The 14,556-nt window shown below is 45.3% G+C and overlaps 1 protein-coding gene across 2 annotated transcripts in view; it reads left to right on the top strand.

Annotated features, from left to right (window-relative positions):
- Positions 1-14,556, top strand: part of HYOU1 (hypoxia up-regulated 1) — a gene marked incomplete at its 3' end in the record, with an annotated part of 94,290 nt that overhangs the window by 60,797 nt on the left and 18,937 nt on the right. For both annotated transcript variants that reach the window (XM_082274292.1, XM_082274293.1), the window contains 4 exons: positions 6,051-6,229; positions 10,269-10,356; positions 11,099-11,221; positions 12,463-12,596. In XM_082274292.1, coding sequence (XP_082130418.1) covers positions 6,051-6,229; positions 10,269-10,356; positions 11,099-11,221; positions 12,463-12,596 — 524 coding nt within the window. The remainder of the gene's footprint in view (positions 1-6,050; positions 6,230-10,268; positions 10,357-11,098; positions 11,222-12,462; positions 12,597-14,556) is intronic.

Below are 14,556 nucleotides of genomic sequence, written 5' to 3' on the forward strand. Positions count from 1 at the left end.
TACCATCATACTTTAGTTGCTGGTGTTTAATGGCTTAGCTGTTATAAGCCAGGTACTGAGAGATAGAGGGCTGTCTGGATCAGTGATCCCTACTATGGTGAAGGTGAGGAAGTTGTCTTCCAGCAAGATATTCCATTGTACATGAAAAGCGTACATTTTCTTGGTGTGAGGCGATTGGAGCTCATCCTCGATCCTTTTCTGTGGCTCGAATTGTAACCTTTCTTCAACAGGGCGTTGATCATAAGTTGGCCTCAAGTACCATCAAAGGCCAGGTGTCTGCCTTGGCAATCTTCTTTCAGCGACCCCCCTAGCCACGCACTCTTTAGTTCGTACCTTCATTCAGGGTGTTCAACATGTGGCTCCACCTGTACGGTCTCTCTTGCCGCCATCCGATTTAAATTTGGAAGTTTCTGCAGAACCGAAAACACTATTTGCTAATATTTGGTAGATTCCCTTGCCTACGTTCTCCCAGAAGGTGACATTCTTGGTGTTGGAATTGGCAGCATTATCCGATTGCAGTCCTTTATTTAGTGGTCCAAAGGAAAAAAGTGGTTCTTCGTCCCTGTCCATCATTCCTGCCCAAAGTTGTCTTGGACTTCCAATTGAATGAGGGCATTATGTTGCCTTCCTTGTGCCCCAAGCCGGCTCATCCCAAGGAATTCGCTTTGCATACCTTGGATGTAGTTTGTGCGATTCGGGTTATCGGGCAGCTACTGAGTGTTTCAGAGGTCAGACTTGCTTTTTGTGGTTAGACGGACCAAGAAAAGGGCAGGCGGCTTCTCCTGCTACCATCTCCCAGATGGATCAGACAGACGGTGACTCGGGCCTATTCCGTTAAAGGTCAGGTTCCACCTTTCCCTGTCACAGCACATTCTACTTGGGCGATGAGTGCTTCTTGGGCCTTCCGTCATCAGGCTTCAATATCGTAAGTTTGCAGGGCGGCCACTTGGTTGTCCATGCATACCTTCACAAAATGTTATAATGTAGATGCTTTGGAATCTGTGGATGCTTCTTTTGGCCGCAAAGTTTTACAGGCTGCGGTTTAAGAGGGACGTTGCCTCTTTTTTTTTTTTCCCCCCCTTTCCTTTAAACCTTTTATTTTTTTTAGACGGGGCTTCAGTTGACCTGGTTAAGGCTCCTGTGTCCTGGTTAAGGGCTCTTATGTTTAGCCTTTGGTTTTTTTCCCCCACCCCATTTCCCTTTTGGCACTGCTTTTGGACGTTCTCCTAGTTATGATTTATGGAGTGTTGTCCAACGAAGTATGAAAGAAAATTGGATTTTTGTACTTGCGTAAAATCCATTTCTCGGAGTTCGACGGAGCACCCACCCCTCTATGGAGTTCTGATATTTCTAATGCTTTCTAATACTGCTACTATTTGCTACTAAATGGATTACCTAGAGCAGAGAGGGGGGTTATATACTAGCTGGGGACTGCCCATGGGCGTAGCCAGGTAGTTTAGTTCTGCCTAGTCCTTCTGGAGGAGGCAATATAACCCACTAGTTATGATTTATGGAGCGCTGTGTCCGTCGAACGAAAAAGAGAAATGGATTTTACGGGAAGTACAAAAATCCAATTTTTCTTACACTGCATTTTGTGTTGGGTTATTTTTTTGGTCTTAATTTTTTTTTTTTATCAGTCTCGAAGCTCCAGCATTTACAATGCAGCATAGACTTTCCCCTAAAATGTGTCATCTGTAGCCCTCCCAACGTTTCAGCCCCTAAAGCCTTTTTTGTTGTTTTTTTTTTCCCCCCCCCCCCCCCTTTTTTTAAACCACTTGCCGACCGGGCCAATGCTGAATGACAGCTATAGCTCGGTCGACTTATTCTGGGAGGGCGTACAATAACGTCCTCCAAGAATCGTGCTTCCCATGCGCCCCCTGGGGCATGCACACGGAAGGGTCTGTGGTGGACCCTGCGCATCACAAATTGTGGTAAAGGCCCAAGGGGGTGTGTGTATAGGTTCATGGAATCATCAGACCTGTGATTACTGGTCTCTTTCCATGGGAGCTGTCGTGCGTGCCCGGCGGCCGTTTGGGTGAATGGGCACGCCCCCAGGATTGCTCCTGCGAACCACCGTACAGGTACAGCGATTTGCGGGAACCTGCCGCCATATATAGATGCTGGTTGGGAATTGGTTATGCACGCTCAGTATATCCACTGATCATGCAGATATCTGCAGCCTGAAATTCTTTTGTACTATGCTGTTGTTTTTTCCTGTCCCTCTTGCCTTTGCTGGGTTTTTTTTTTCCCCTTTCCGCTAAGGCTTTTACTATGGTCCTGGAGGACTTTGACTCAAATTATTCCGTTTCTTGCGGACAATGCTTAGAGGAGATTCCATACTTGGCTCAGAAGTCACTAAAGCTTTCCCAAAGCCATCAGCCAAAAAGACTGATTCCGAGTTGCTCAAATCCTTGTCAGATTAACTATCCCCTTGAAGAGTTGTAGACTAATGCTTTTACTCTCCAATTGTGTGGCTGTATAAGCCCAGGTCTTGAGACCAAGGGGTTTTTGATTTTGTAATCTAGATCCAGGCCAGCGAGCGCGCGCAGGCCTCAGCGCCGTGCTAGGTCGGCCGCGACATAGCCCAACTGGACAGGGGCTGGCCTGCAAGTTAAACGTCTCACAAGGGCGCATTTGACCTGGCCTCGGCCTGAGTCGCAGCGTTCCTCCTGGCGGACAGCCACCCACATCCCGATGGAGCGGTGATCTGTCAGGAGCGATGCCCACCCTGTTCCTGGGCCAGCCAGCTTGGTACCTCCCTTGGAAAGGGTGGTGCTGTGGTGGCGGTTTCATTTTTGATGGCAACCATGCCGCCATTGAGGGCATCTACCCCTTTAGCACTGCAGGACCGTCGGGATACCCTGCCTGGGCATCCGCGTTGCGGGGGGCAGGCCCCTTTCAGGTGGCAATTACCTATTGTGCGGGCCTCTATTGAGGGGCTCGGAGAGCAACCCCCCCCCTTGTTTTTTGTGGGTCCAGAAGGTGGTTAATTTCTGAACCCTAGGTCGGCGCCCCCTTGCAGGATCGCAGTCATCACCAGGAAAAACAGAGGAGGGCTGCTATTAGTATATAGTGTCCACCGCCCTGCCCTGCCTTATCTGTCCATCAGATCCGGAACTGGGTCTGTGTCCATGCACCCTGAGTGCTCAGACAGTTAGGATGTTTCCTCTGCTCCTCCTAGCTTTTGCATGAAAAGGCGCTGGTGGATGCACTGATTGTGTCAAGAGCGTGACATTTTAAACATGGCAGAGATGCTGCATCGGAGATGTCGTTCCCTTTTGGCACCACTGGTTCTCCACTGTGGCGGGGGGTGTTTCCTTTTCCCGCTCACTTTGACAACATTGTACGCTTAAGTCAGGTTGTCCCTAAACGCACTCTTGTGGTCCGTAAGTGTTTTGCTATGCTGTATCCTTATAAGGATTCCCTGCCTAAAAAGTGGACAGTCCCACCTGTAGTGGACTCGCCAGTTTCCAGGCTAAATAAAACTACCTTAATTCTGGTTATGTCCTTGGCCTATGAAGATCCGGTTGATAGAAGGGAGTGGAGGTTCTGGCCCGCCATATGTTTCACTATGGCTGGTTCAGCTTAGGTTGGTATTTACTATTGCCCTGGTGTCACACACTTTGAGTGGGCTAAACTTTTACGCCGGGACCTGCCTTTGTGGAGCTGGCAGATCAGTTAATCCAGGGGCTACAGTTTCTGTGATGCCTCTTTGGATGTGGCTCCTTTGATTTTAGGCTGTCTGTATCAGCAGTGGTCCTTCAGAGTCTTATCTGGCTGACCAAGCTGATCTGCGGACCAGACTTCTAAGAAGGCCTTATCTGATATCCCCTTTGTGGAGGATCGCCTGTTTGGAGCTTCCTTGGATGACATTAATGGTCTCACAGGGGGAAGAGTACTCTTCTTCCGCAGGCTACCAAGAGCAAGGAGCCCCATCGTAGACGTGGGCCATTCTTCTCAGTTAGTAAGGGGCCTTTTTTCATCTTTCAGGGCCTCCCCTGGAGGTTTCAAGAGGACCTGGTCTGGCAAGCCACGAGGGGCTCTTCCAGACCTGCGGACAAGGCTTCCTCTGCATGAAGGGGCGCCCTCACCCGTATCTGGGGTGGGGGGACGTCGTCGCTGATTTCCTTATCCATAGACCTCTCTGGTACAGGTCAAGTGGGTCCACAAAGTAATGCGGTCCGGCTACAACATCGAATTTCAGTCTTTTCCCTTCGGAAAGGTTCTTCCCTTCCAACCTGCACTTGTCCCCAGATCGCTTTTGGGGCAGTGCAAGACTTGTTACTTCATGGGGTGATTGTTCTGGATTCGGAATGTTCTCAGGGGTTTTACTCAAACCTGATCGTTCCAGCCCTCTCTGCTGTACACATTCCATGGAAGGTAAAGAGATTTGTGGCATGGTCTCTGGATCCTCTGGCAGATGCATTAGTGGCTCCTTGACGTCGATATCGTCTGATTTATGCCTTTCCCCCCTCTCAAACTTTTGCCATAACTCCGGTGCAGAATCGAGGCAACAAGGGATTCCGGTCTTTCTGGTGGCTCCAGACTGGCCTCGCCAGACTTGGTACACCGATCTGGTATGGCTGGTCGACGATGCTCCTTGGAGACTTCCTCTAGGAGAAGATTTGTCTAAATGATCAATCTTCCATCCTGCTTTACAGCCGCTGGTTTTAACGGCTTGGCTGTTGAAAGCCGGGTTTGTCTGAATCTGTGATTCCTACGCTGTTAATGGTTAGAAAATATACCCCTGGGAAAATCTACCATCGTATTTGGAAGATGTACGTTGCGTCGTGCGTGTCTTTTGGGGTTCTCACTTGCTCCTTTTCGGTGGCTCCGATCTTCACTTTCCTCTATTGGGGGGTTGAGCAGCGCCTGGCCTTGAGTACCATCAAGAGCCAGGTTTCAGCCTTGGTGGTTTTCTTTCAACGTCTATTGGCCACACTTTCCTTGGTGCGTATACCTTTATCCAGGAAGCTTGACACTTGGTTCCTCCAGTACAGGTTCCTCCAGTACGGTCTCAATTACCACCGTGGGTCCTCAAATTGGTGTTCTCATTTTATTTGGTGGCTATTACTTCTGCGTGCAGGGTGTCGGAGCTGACGGCATTGTCTTGTCCTTCACCCTGCCTGTTGGTTTACAGAGCTAAGGTGATTTCTTCGCCCCTTTCAGTTGTTCGTTCCAAAGGTCGTCTCTGGATTCCATTTGACTGAAGACATTGTGTTGCCTTTTCTACAGTATGTCCCGGGCCTAAACATCCTAAGGAAATTGCTCTGCTTTCCCTGGATGTGGTTTGGGCAATCAGGGTGTGCCTGGCAGCTACAGTGTTTTAGACTCACGATTTGTGCTTATGGATGGACCTCAAAGGGTTGGCCGTTTTCTGCTGCGACTATTTCCAGATGTATCAAACTTTTTTTTTTTTTTTTTTTTTTTTTTTTTTAGGTGAGCTCCAGTTGTTTTGGTTGAGCTCCATGTTACCTGGTTGGCTATGGCTCGCCTTGGGAATTTTTTTTTTTTTTTTTTCACCCCTCATGTTTAACACTGCTGTGGGACGTCCCTATGGTTAAGAAGAATTGGGAGCTGTGTTCGTCAATGAATGAAACTGAATTAGATTTTTGACTTGCTGTAAAAATCCATTTCTCTGATGTTCATTGACAGACACAGCACCCACCCCTCTGTGGAGTTGGCTTTCTTCTGACACTACTTGCAACAAAACTGGGTGCCTATAGCCGAGTGTGGGTGTATACCCCCTGGCACTGCCCATAGGCGTATTCAAGCTTTTTCCTGCCTAGTGTCATATTCCTGTAGGGGGCAGTATAACCCAATGGTTAAATATCAGGAGCGGTGTCAGTCAATGAACATCAGAGAAATGGATTTCATGGCAAGTCAAAAATCCCGTGTGTTTTTTTTTTTTTTTTTTTTTTTTTTTTTTTGTGCAAGTGTGATTATATGTTAGGATTTCCCGTAGACTCCAAGGAAAGGATTTTTAGAGTACAGCAATTGAATTTACTCTGATAACTTCAAATAAAACGAATTTATGTTCTCCCCACTAGGATACAAAGGAAAAATCTGAAAGCAGTAAAGAAACTGAAACCAAAAAGACACCAGATGAGGAGCCTAAGAAACCAGTGGTGCCTAAGAAGCAGAAGATTGTGGATGAGATTGGAGCAGTGCAAACTGTACATGATATTCAAAATATACCAGAAGATGAAGAAAAGAAATCTATTAAAAGGTGAGTAAGCATGACGCGGGATGTATCCGTATGGCATGTCAGTATATGCAGATTTAAAAAAAAAAACTCAGCCCACCCTGTCTGGCCCTTCAGTTATCTAAGCTAAACCCACCCCCATATGCCAACCAGGTTCATATTACCCCTCCATGATGGCAGCCGCCACTTCCTCTGTTTACATAGTTTGTGTAATAAATGTTCCTAATCAAAGAGGATAATAGGACAATAAGACACAGAACTTTATATTGATTACTTGGGTTTTGCTGCCAGCTTTAGATGAATAGACCCATGCCAAAATGTTGTGGTCCTTAGTTCCCCTATATCCTAAAACCCCTGATGGGGTAGAGGAGGGCTTTATCTGGATCAGCCCATTTTGGCCAGAGGGGATTGTACACTGAACCACACATGCGTGGATGGAGATGGGCTGCAACACTGCCAGTCTGTGCAGGATCCGGAGGACAGCGATCTCCTTGGTGCAGTGTATTAGTTGAAATCCTTGGCAGGTGGCTCCACATGTCCAGGGTTGTTGTACTCTGGAGAGTGTATCCTTGAAGGCCTTGCGCAATATGCCACCTGTGATGGGTGAAGATATATCCTGTGGGCCTGATTAATACAGGGTGTCTCGGTACATTTTTTTTTTCCTTTTTCTTCAGGCTATTTGTTGGTAAAGAGCCCTCCACCGGGGATGACATGGCACATGCACAATTAAATCATGGTGCAAGTTTGCTAGGTTTTTGTTTTGTTTCTGATGGGCAGGCAGCAAGTTACAGCTCCTACAGCTTCATACAGCCAGCGACTCTAATAAAGATAATGCACCTGCTGGGTGCAGCTCCACAGGGTCCAACAAGTATCTAGGGACACTTGATCAGAGGGGTTGACCGCCTCTTCAGCATTTGGCTGTCCCTGCATTTTACAGGCCCTCCGCAATCCATGGCCTCTCACAGGCAGAGAGGGGAGGGCAAAAGGATGATAGTGGGGCTAACAAACCCCGCATCAGGCACTGGAAGATCTACCAGTTATTTTACCCCTACCAGTGGCATTATGACCGGGTCCCCAGGGTGTTTACCAAGGTGTTGGCTCCAGTTCTGAAATGCTCCTATTATAGGGTACCTGGTTAATTTTGCTTTTCAGGGAGTCATCGGCTCAGAAATAAAAATGTCCAGTAGACCAGACCGTACAGATCCTGGAAAGAATTTGGTTGGATGCTGAACCGTCGGATGTCTGCCTTGGTTCTAACACTACATCTGTAGTACTTGGGCTTAAGTTGCTGACATGGCACAGGTGAAGGTAGAGCTTCTGCAAAGTAAACGCCTGTCTCTTTGCCCCATGAAGTTGTGAAGTCTGTCACTTCCAGCCTGCCTGAGGGTGCTGGGAAAGGTGGTTGATTCCTTCAGTGTGGTCCCCTGAGCCCAGTTTTATTCCAGAGCTCTTCCGCTCAATGTCATGGCAGTATGGGACAAACCTCAGGAGTTATTGGCTATTTCATTGCATCAGACTCCCAAGACCAGGTCAGCTCTGTAATGATGGCTATTCACACAGATAATGGAATTTGTAGCTCTTGACGACAGACGCCAGCCTGTTGACCTGGGGAACTTCTCAGGTCAGAGAATATGGTCCTCAGAAAAGCAGAGATTGCCAATCAACATGCTTGAACTTGTGGTGATTCGGTTGGCTCTCCCTACATCACACTGGTCTGTCTACCTTTAGGGGCTCCCCATTAGTGGGCAGTCAGGCAGCCAATGCAGGGGCTGCATGGCATAAATCAAAGGTTCACGCAAAGTCGATCTTCACAAATTCCAGAGATACACAAGCGCGAACAAGTTGAGTTTCTTGGTAGGAGCTGAATCTGAGAAAATGGGCTCTTCGCCTGGAGTTTTGTAGAGATTTGTTTGGTGGGGGACGACGGATATGGACCATTTTGGCATCAAGAGTCTACAAAAAACTGGACAGGTTTATGTCCTTAACCAGGGATCTGCAGGCATTTGTGGTAGATGCCATGATGATGCCTTGGGGTAAGTTCTATGTGCTTTACCTTTTCTCCACTACAGCTTCTTCCTTGCCTTTTGCCCTTGATAAAGTTAGGGCATTCCAGCTGGCATCCTAAATCTCTTGGCAGAATAACTGTTGGCTTTTCTAAAACTGCCAGATTTCCATCCTATGTTATGTTCACTGGCTTTGATGGCATGGCAGTTGAAGTCAAGTCCTGAGGGATAGGGCTGTTTCTGACCAAATCTTCATCCTAGGTAAGAAAGTTGACCTCCCAGTAAGGTATACCCCTCATACAATGAAAGCTTTTTTGCCTGGTGCTAGTCTCGCAAGTTTCAATTTGACAGTATATTGTGAGGCACAGTTTGGATTTTCTCCAGTCTAGGGTCAGGAGGTCTATGGCCTTGAGTACCATCAAGGTACAAATCTCGGCCTTATCCGGTTTGGTATTAGGGCACCTATTATGTCTCATTTGTTGGTAAAAGCCTTTGTACAGGGTGTCGCAGGGGTTTGTTCTGCCTGTGCTCCCCCATTGTCTATGGGACCTTAGTTTGGTCTTCCTTTTTTTTTTTTTTTTTTTTGTAGATTTCTCCTTTTGAACCTCCCAGAGTATTCCCTTGTCACTGTTCACATGTAAGGTTGTCTGTCTTTTCTAGTTGTCATTGCATTGCATCTGATTGCAGGGTCTTTGGAGTTGGCTGCACTTTTTCCTTTCCTTCACCAGGTTCAAGTGGTGTTAAGGCCTTGAGCCTCCTACTTGCCTAAGGTGGGTATTCTACCTGAATCCGGAGATTGTTCTGCAATATTCTCTAACCCTAAACCTCCTAAGGAGAAGGTGCTTCACTTTGAATGTTCAAGCATTTTCTGAAGTCTATCATTTTTTTCTTTGAGTTAAATTCCCATTTTGTTCTTCCTGAGGGTTCTCGCAAGCACAAGGCTGCTTCTCCAGCCACTATTTCTAGGTGGATTTTTCATGCCTATGGTATCAAGCAAGGGCAAGATGCCTCCTCTTCTTCTAGTTGGGGCCTATACACCATCAGCTCAGCTCTTCCTGTGCTATTAAACATCAATCCCTCCCCAAGTACCTCTTCATTGCTTGCTACAAATCTGTGTCTGGTTGAGCTGGGATGGGTCCTGCCTTTTCTTGGCCAGTGTCCATTCACCTGAAGGTGGCAGGAAACCCAAGTAGTCTGAATATGAATTCAAGTGTCCCTAGTATATGAATTCCTGTGTTGTACTACCAAGAAAACGATAAGAATCTGACAAAACTGGCATAGTTGGCAACACATTTGTGAAATGGTGCATTAAAAAATTAAATGAAATCAGATTTCCTGATCAGAAGATGTGTGAAATTAAATCTTTAGCCTTTAGGGCTGTTTCACACCACATGTGCATAAATACTGATAAAGTACAGATTTGAGGTGCAGACACAAGAAATGACATGACCTTTTTAAGCACATTTCAGTGAGTTTGGCAAAACTGTGTGGCATTTACCATTTTAATCTTACAAATCCTCCACCCAGAATTATGGGCTAATATGAAAAAAGCAGTGTGGGGTTCTCCTTTGCTGCTAAAAATACCAAACTTTATCCATGTTTAGGGTCTGATAGGAACTTGATGGGTAACCCTTTGGCAAAAGAGAAAAACCTGCCTTAATATTCATAACAAACCCTCATACAGGATTTAAGCGCCGAAATGAATATGAAGGGGAACCCTCCAACAGAAAAAACACCCTCGTACAGTTCCGTAGCAGACCCTAATTCAAGATGGTTGGATGTGGGGGTCTGTGGGTGGACTGTACAGCTTTCCATTACTCATGACAAAACAATCTGCCCGTAGTCCTGCTTACCTATATTCACCACAATTTGTAGCTAAAGGGGTGGTTGACATACTCAACCAGACATTTAAACTGGTGGTTTTTAAACCACCCCTTTCTTTAGGACAACATCGGGGTAATGGTATTAACAGCCAGAGTAATGGCAGTAGGTCTTTGCATGTGGTGTGAGCAAGCCTTTAGAAATGAAATAAACCTTACCACCTCTCATTACTATTTCAGATTGCAAGAACTGACTGATAGAGATTTAGAGAAACATGAGCATGAAAAAGCAGCAAATAGCCTGGAGGCATTTATATTTGAGACACAGGTCAGTAGTGTTGTGTTTTTTTTTTTTTTTTTTTTTTTTTTTTTTTTTTTTTTTAAATATACATCTTTCCTTTAGTGCACAACTCTAGCCAAGACCTTTGTTTTGAGCCCCATCATTTGATGAGAGAATGGCAGTATAGGACCAATTGGATGTCTGTTCTTGTGTGCTGCATTAATGCATGTGTTTTGCCACCGGTTTATAAAGCATGTTGCATGAAGGCAGCCTATCCATTTTTAATGGGCTGCCAACACACAGGAATAGACTAAAACAAAAACATGCCCCCCCCCCCCTCCAAGTGCAGTACACAACTGCATGGTAGTGCGTTATCACGAGGATTGAAAAGCATGTGACCTTGGCGCTGCTTTGCTTTAGTGTGTTGGGGTGCCTTATACAATGAATGGCGCTTCAGTGTTCTAATGGACACAACATGCTTTGCAGTATCTTGCACAGTTCTGCAGTGCAAGGAGGAAACCAATACCTCAGAGGTTTTTCTTGTACTCCGATTTACTCTTAAAGGAGAAAAGAAATGTAACTCCCTCTCATGCAATTAAATTATGACCACTTATGGAATCATGGACTCCACTAGACCTCTGAAGATGTGCTGTGATACCTGGCACCAAGCTGTCAATAGTGGATCTACTTAAAGCTCTACTTTATATAAAGCAACTGTATTAAACCCTTTATGTGAAAATCAGGTTAGAAAGTCAGTATATACCTAAAATACGCTAACATTTTGTCATAGGACAAGCTTGAACAGGAAGAATTTATAAAAGTTTCTACAGCGGAACAGAGGGAAGAGATTTCCAGCAAGCTTCGACAGGTGTCAGGATGGCTAGAGGAGGATGGGTATCAAGCTTCAACCAAGGTACAGTAATTCAATCAATCTATTTTTATTCCCTCCCCTCCCCTGTATCTTTTTCAAACCTGAATCATTTTGCTGTTACAACACTTTTAAAACTGCTGAAAATTAAGTCTTTCAACTATACAGGACGTGTCTGCCTTGTGGCGCTACAATGCAAAAACGTCATATTCTTAATGTGATGTTTTGACTTTAGCCACATGTGCTGCGTATGTTTGAGCAAATGATGGGCAAATAGACAAGTGATCTTGCTTCTGGTCTCAGCAGTTAATTGTACCTTTTTTGTACATTACAGGACTCAGGGTATTTCATGTTTGACTACTTGGGTTATGCTGCCACCTTCAATTGAATAGGGGGAAGAAATGCAGGATTTTTTTGCCCAGGCATAACCCCTCCTAGCTCAGCTAAGCCTCAGTTTTTAACTAGTGTCCTTAGGTGAGGTGCCTACAAATTTCCTTTCAGGGGCATTTAGTTATTTTTGGCCTTTTCTGGATGTCCCTGCTGGGGTAGGGGAAAAACTTAATCTAGATCAGTTGGCTATGTCCAGAAAGCCAAGAGATATGTACCTTGAAGCCACATGCAAAAGCCGGAATAGCCTGTAATGTTGCCAGCCTGGCTGCATCCTGTGGGCAGGGATCTCCAGGATTCTCTGTGGTGGTGTTTGGCAATGTTTTCTATGCATCTGGGTTAGCGCAGGCTAATTTTTACATGCAGAGCTGTACACTGCAATAGCCATGTTTACAAAGGGCGGACCAGTGCTTAATACATAATAAAGTCCTCACACGTGTCTGTACAGGTGCCATTTTGTCTGTCTGTTTGAAGCTCCAGTGGTCAAGCTACACTGGGGCAGAGCCGCAGCATGCCAATAACACCAAGGCACAGCTTGTGTACTGGGGGTGACTTTCCACTTAAGTGTCTTGATTGAGCAAACTTTTCTCTTAGCTGGGCTGCTACACTCACAGAATGGGAGATCACAGGGCTCATACTTGTGTCAAAGGGTAGAGGTATCAGTTTCAACCTCAAAGGTATCTTTTGAATCAAAAAGTAAACCTTGCATTCATTAAAAAAACTTTTGTCACAAGAGGTCATCGCTCCAGTAACAGAGGGGTCTCATGGATTCCATTCCACCCTGTTCACTGTTCCCAAGTCAAACCGATATGTCTGACCTATATTAGACCTTAAGTCCCAAGACTTAATAGATTTGATTTATTTTTTTTTTTTTTAACCTGTTCTCTTTATCTTCACAGGAACTGAAGGAGAAATTGTCAGAACTTAAGAAAGTGTGCAAGTCATTATTTTTCAAGGTAGAGGAGCGGCGAAAGTGGCCAGACAGGCTGGCAACATTGGATAGTCTGCTTAATCACTCCACTATTTTCTTAAAGTAAGTTCAGTCTACAATCACTGTAAGGCTTATTTAGAGTGCAGTGAGTGCTGAGGGTTTATAATGATTCTATTCAATTGTAGGGACGGCCTATTAGTTTACTGTAGTTGACTCAGTGAAGGCATTTATTCTGACTGGCTCTGGCTTACTGCGCTTGGAGAATCTGCATTGCCCTGTACATCATATATCTGATGAAGCTTTCATCTACGTAGACTTAAAAATTTAAATCTCAAGTTTAGTGGTGAACAGCCGCATTTAGGAGTTCTTGTTTCCTAATCGTATACCAGAGGAAACATGGGTTATTCATATCCTTAACAATGGGTTATACATCCACTTTCAGTGAATGGACACTGGCCAAAAAATGGCAGGGATCCCCTACCAGTACAGCCTCCGCTTTGTGCTCCTGGGGTGATGGATGTGTTTGAGTCCTGACTGCTTAGGTGCTCGAAGATCACTTCATGGAGTAGGTAAGACTTGCCTACATGTTTCACCCTGTAATGGCACCCTTCCGGAACAGATCGGTTCATCTTTAGTTTGTGCCAATGGCTTGGCCACAAATGTGTGCACTCTCTCCCTTGATGTGGAATGATGAGGTATTAAAAGGGCCAACTCTTGGATGTGGAAGAAGAGAGCACCCAGTGAAGAGCAGATGTCCTATTTCTCAAAGCCTCAAAGGGAGTGCCTTTCCTTGCAGCGCTAAAAAGTTGCTTTTTCAGGGTGTAATCGCACTCCTACTTTATGGTTCCCACCAAATGAGGATGTTTGGCATATATTTAGCCTTTGTGTCTCCAACAGATCTTTGTGGATGCAAAAATGCTGGATGGAGTCCACTTGGGCGGTGATTTGTTTACTGCATCAGGGAGACTTCATGGTGTCATTGGATATCAAGGATGTCTACCTGCATGTTCCAGCCATTAAGATTCACCAATGGTTTTTAAGCTTTTCTGTGGAAGATCACCACTACTAGTTTGTGGCGACAGGATTACAGCTTGGCCTGTTCACTATTCCCAGAATGATTACCAAGGTGTTGTCTCCGATTCTGGAGTTGAGGGTTTGTTGTTTTTATCCCCATTTTGTGGTACCTATACACCCTGCTTCAAGAGCAACCAGCTCAGACTTGCACCCTGCTTCAAGAGCAACCAGCTCAGACTTGATTTAAAACATCTAACATCTGTTGGACAGAACCCGAAGCAGTTTGGTTGGGTACTGAACCTCCAAAAAATCAGCCTTGGTCCCGCTGTAGTATGTGGAATAGCCCAGTAATTACAGCTCTGTTCAATGTGTTCTACCTGAGATAAAAGGGAGGAAGTCCCTGAAGTCTCTCGGAAAAAAAAAAAAAAAAAATCATCGGTTTCTGCATGAAGTTGCTGGGGAAGATGGGGTCTGTCTTCAATGGAGTTTTGTATGCCAACTCCAGGAATTTGCAGCTCAATATTTTGTCATTCTGGGACAAAAGCCCACTGTCTGTCTCTCCATCTGTCAATGCAAATCCAAAGATTAGGTCAGCTTTAGAGTGGTTGGTCTCTAGGTCAGCTTTAGAGTGGTTGGTCTCTTCCAGAATACGAAAAAGTAGGAAAATTGTTTTTCAGTTGGAAGAATTTAACAATGGATGCCAGCCTGAACCAAAGATCCAGTCAGTTCAAGGAGCATGATCAGTGAGAAGAATAGATCAAGAATGATCTCAATGAGTTAAAAATTCAGGAGTGGAGATGTAGACTTTCCTGATTAACCTCTTGGAACTTGGGGCGTGTCATCTGTCTTTCTGCTTTTGTGGTCACTAAGTTGGGAGTCAGACAATGCTGCAGTGGTGACATATGCCAGTCACCAGGCTGGGATACAAAGCTGTGCCTCTCAAGAGGCAGAGATTATCTTGGTTAAAGCTGCATGTTTGTAATTTTCAGCTGTGCTCCACAGTCAGCAGCAATTGACTTTAAGCAAGTAGACCCTTTACCAATGTATT

Source organism: Pelophylax lessonae (assembly GCF_965119305.1).
Source record: "Pelophylax lessonae genome assembly, chromosome: 12".
NCBI classification, from domain to species: domain Eukaryota; kingdom Metazoa; phylum Chordata; class Amphibia; order Anura; family Ranidae; genus Pelophylax; species Pelophylax lessonae.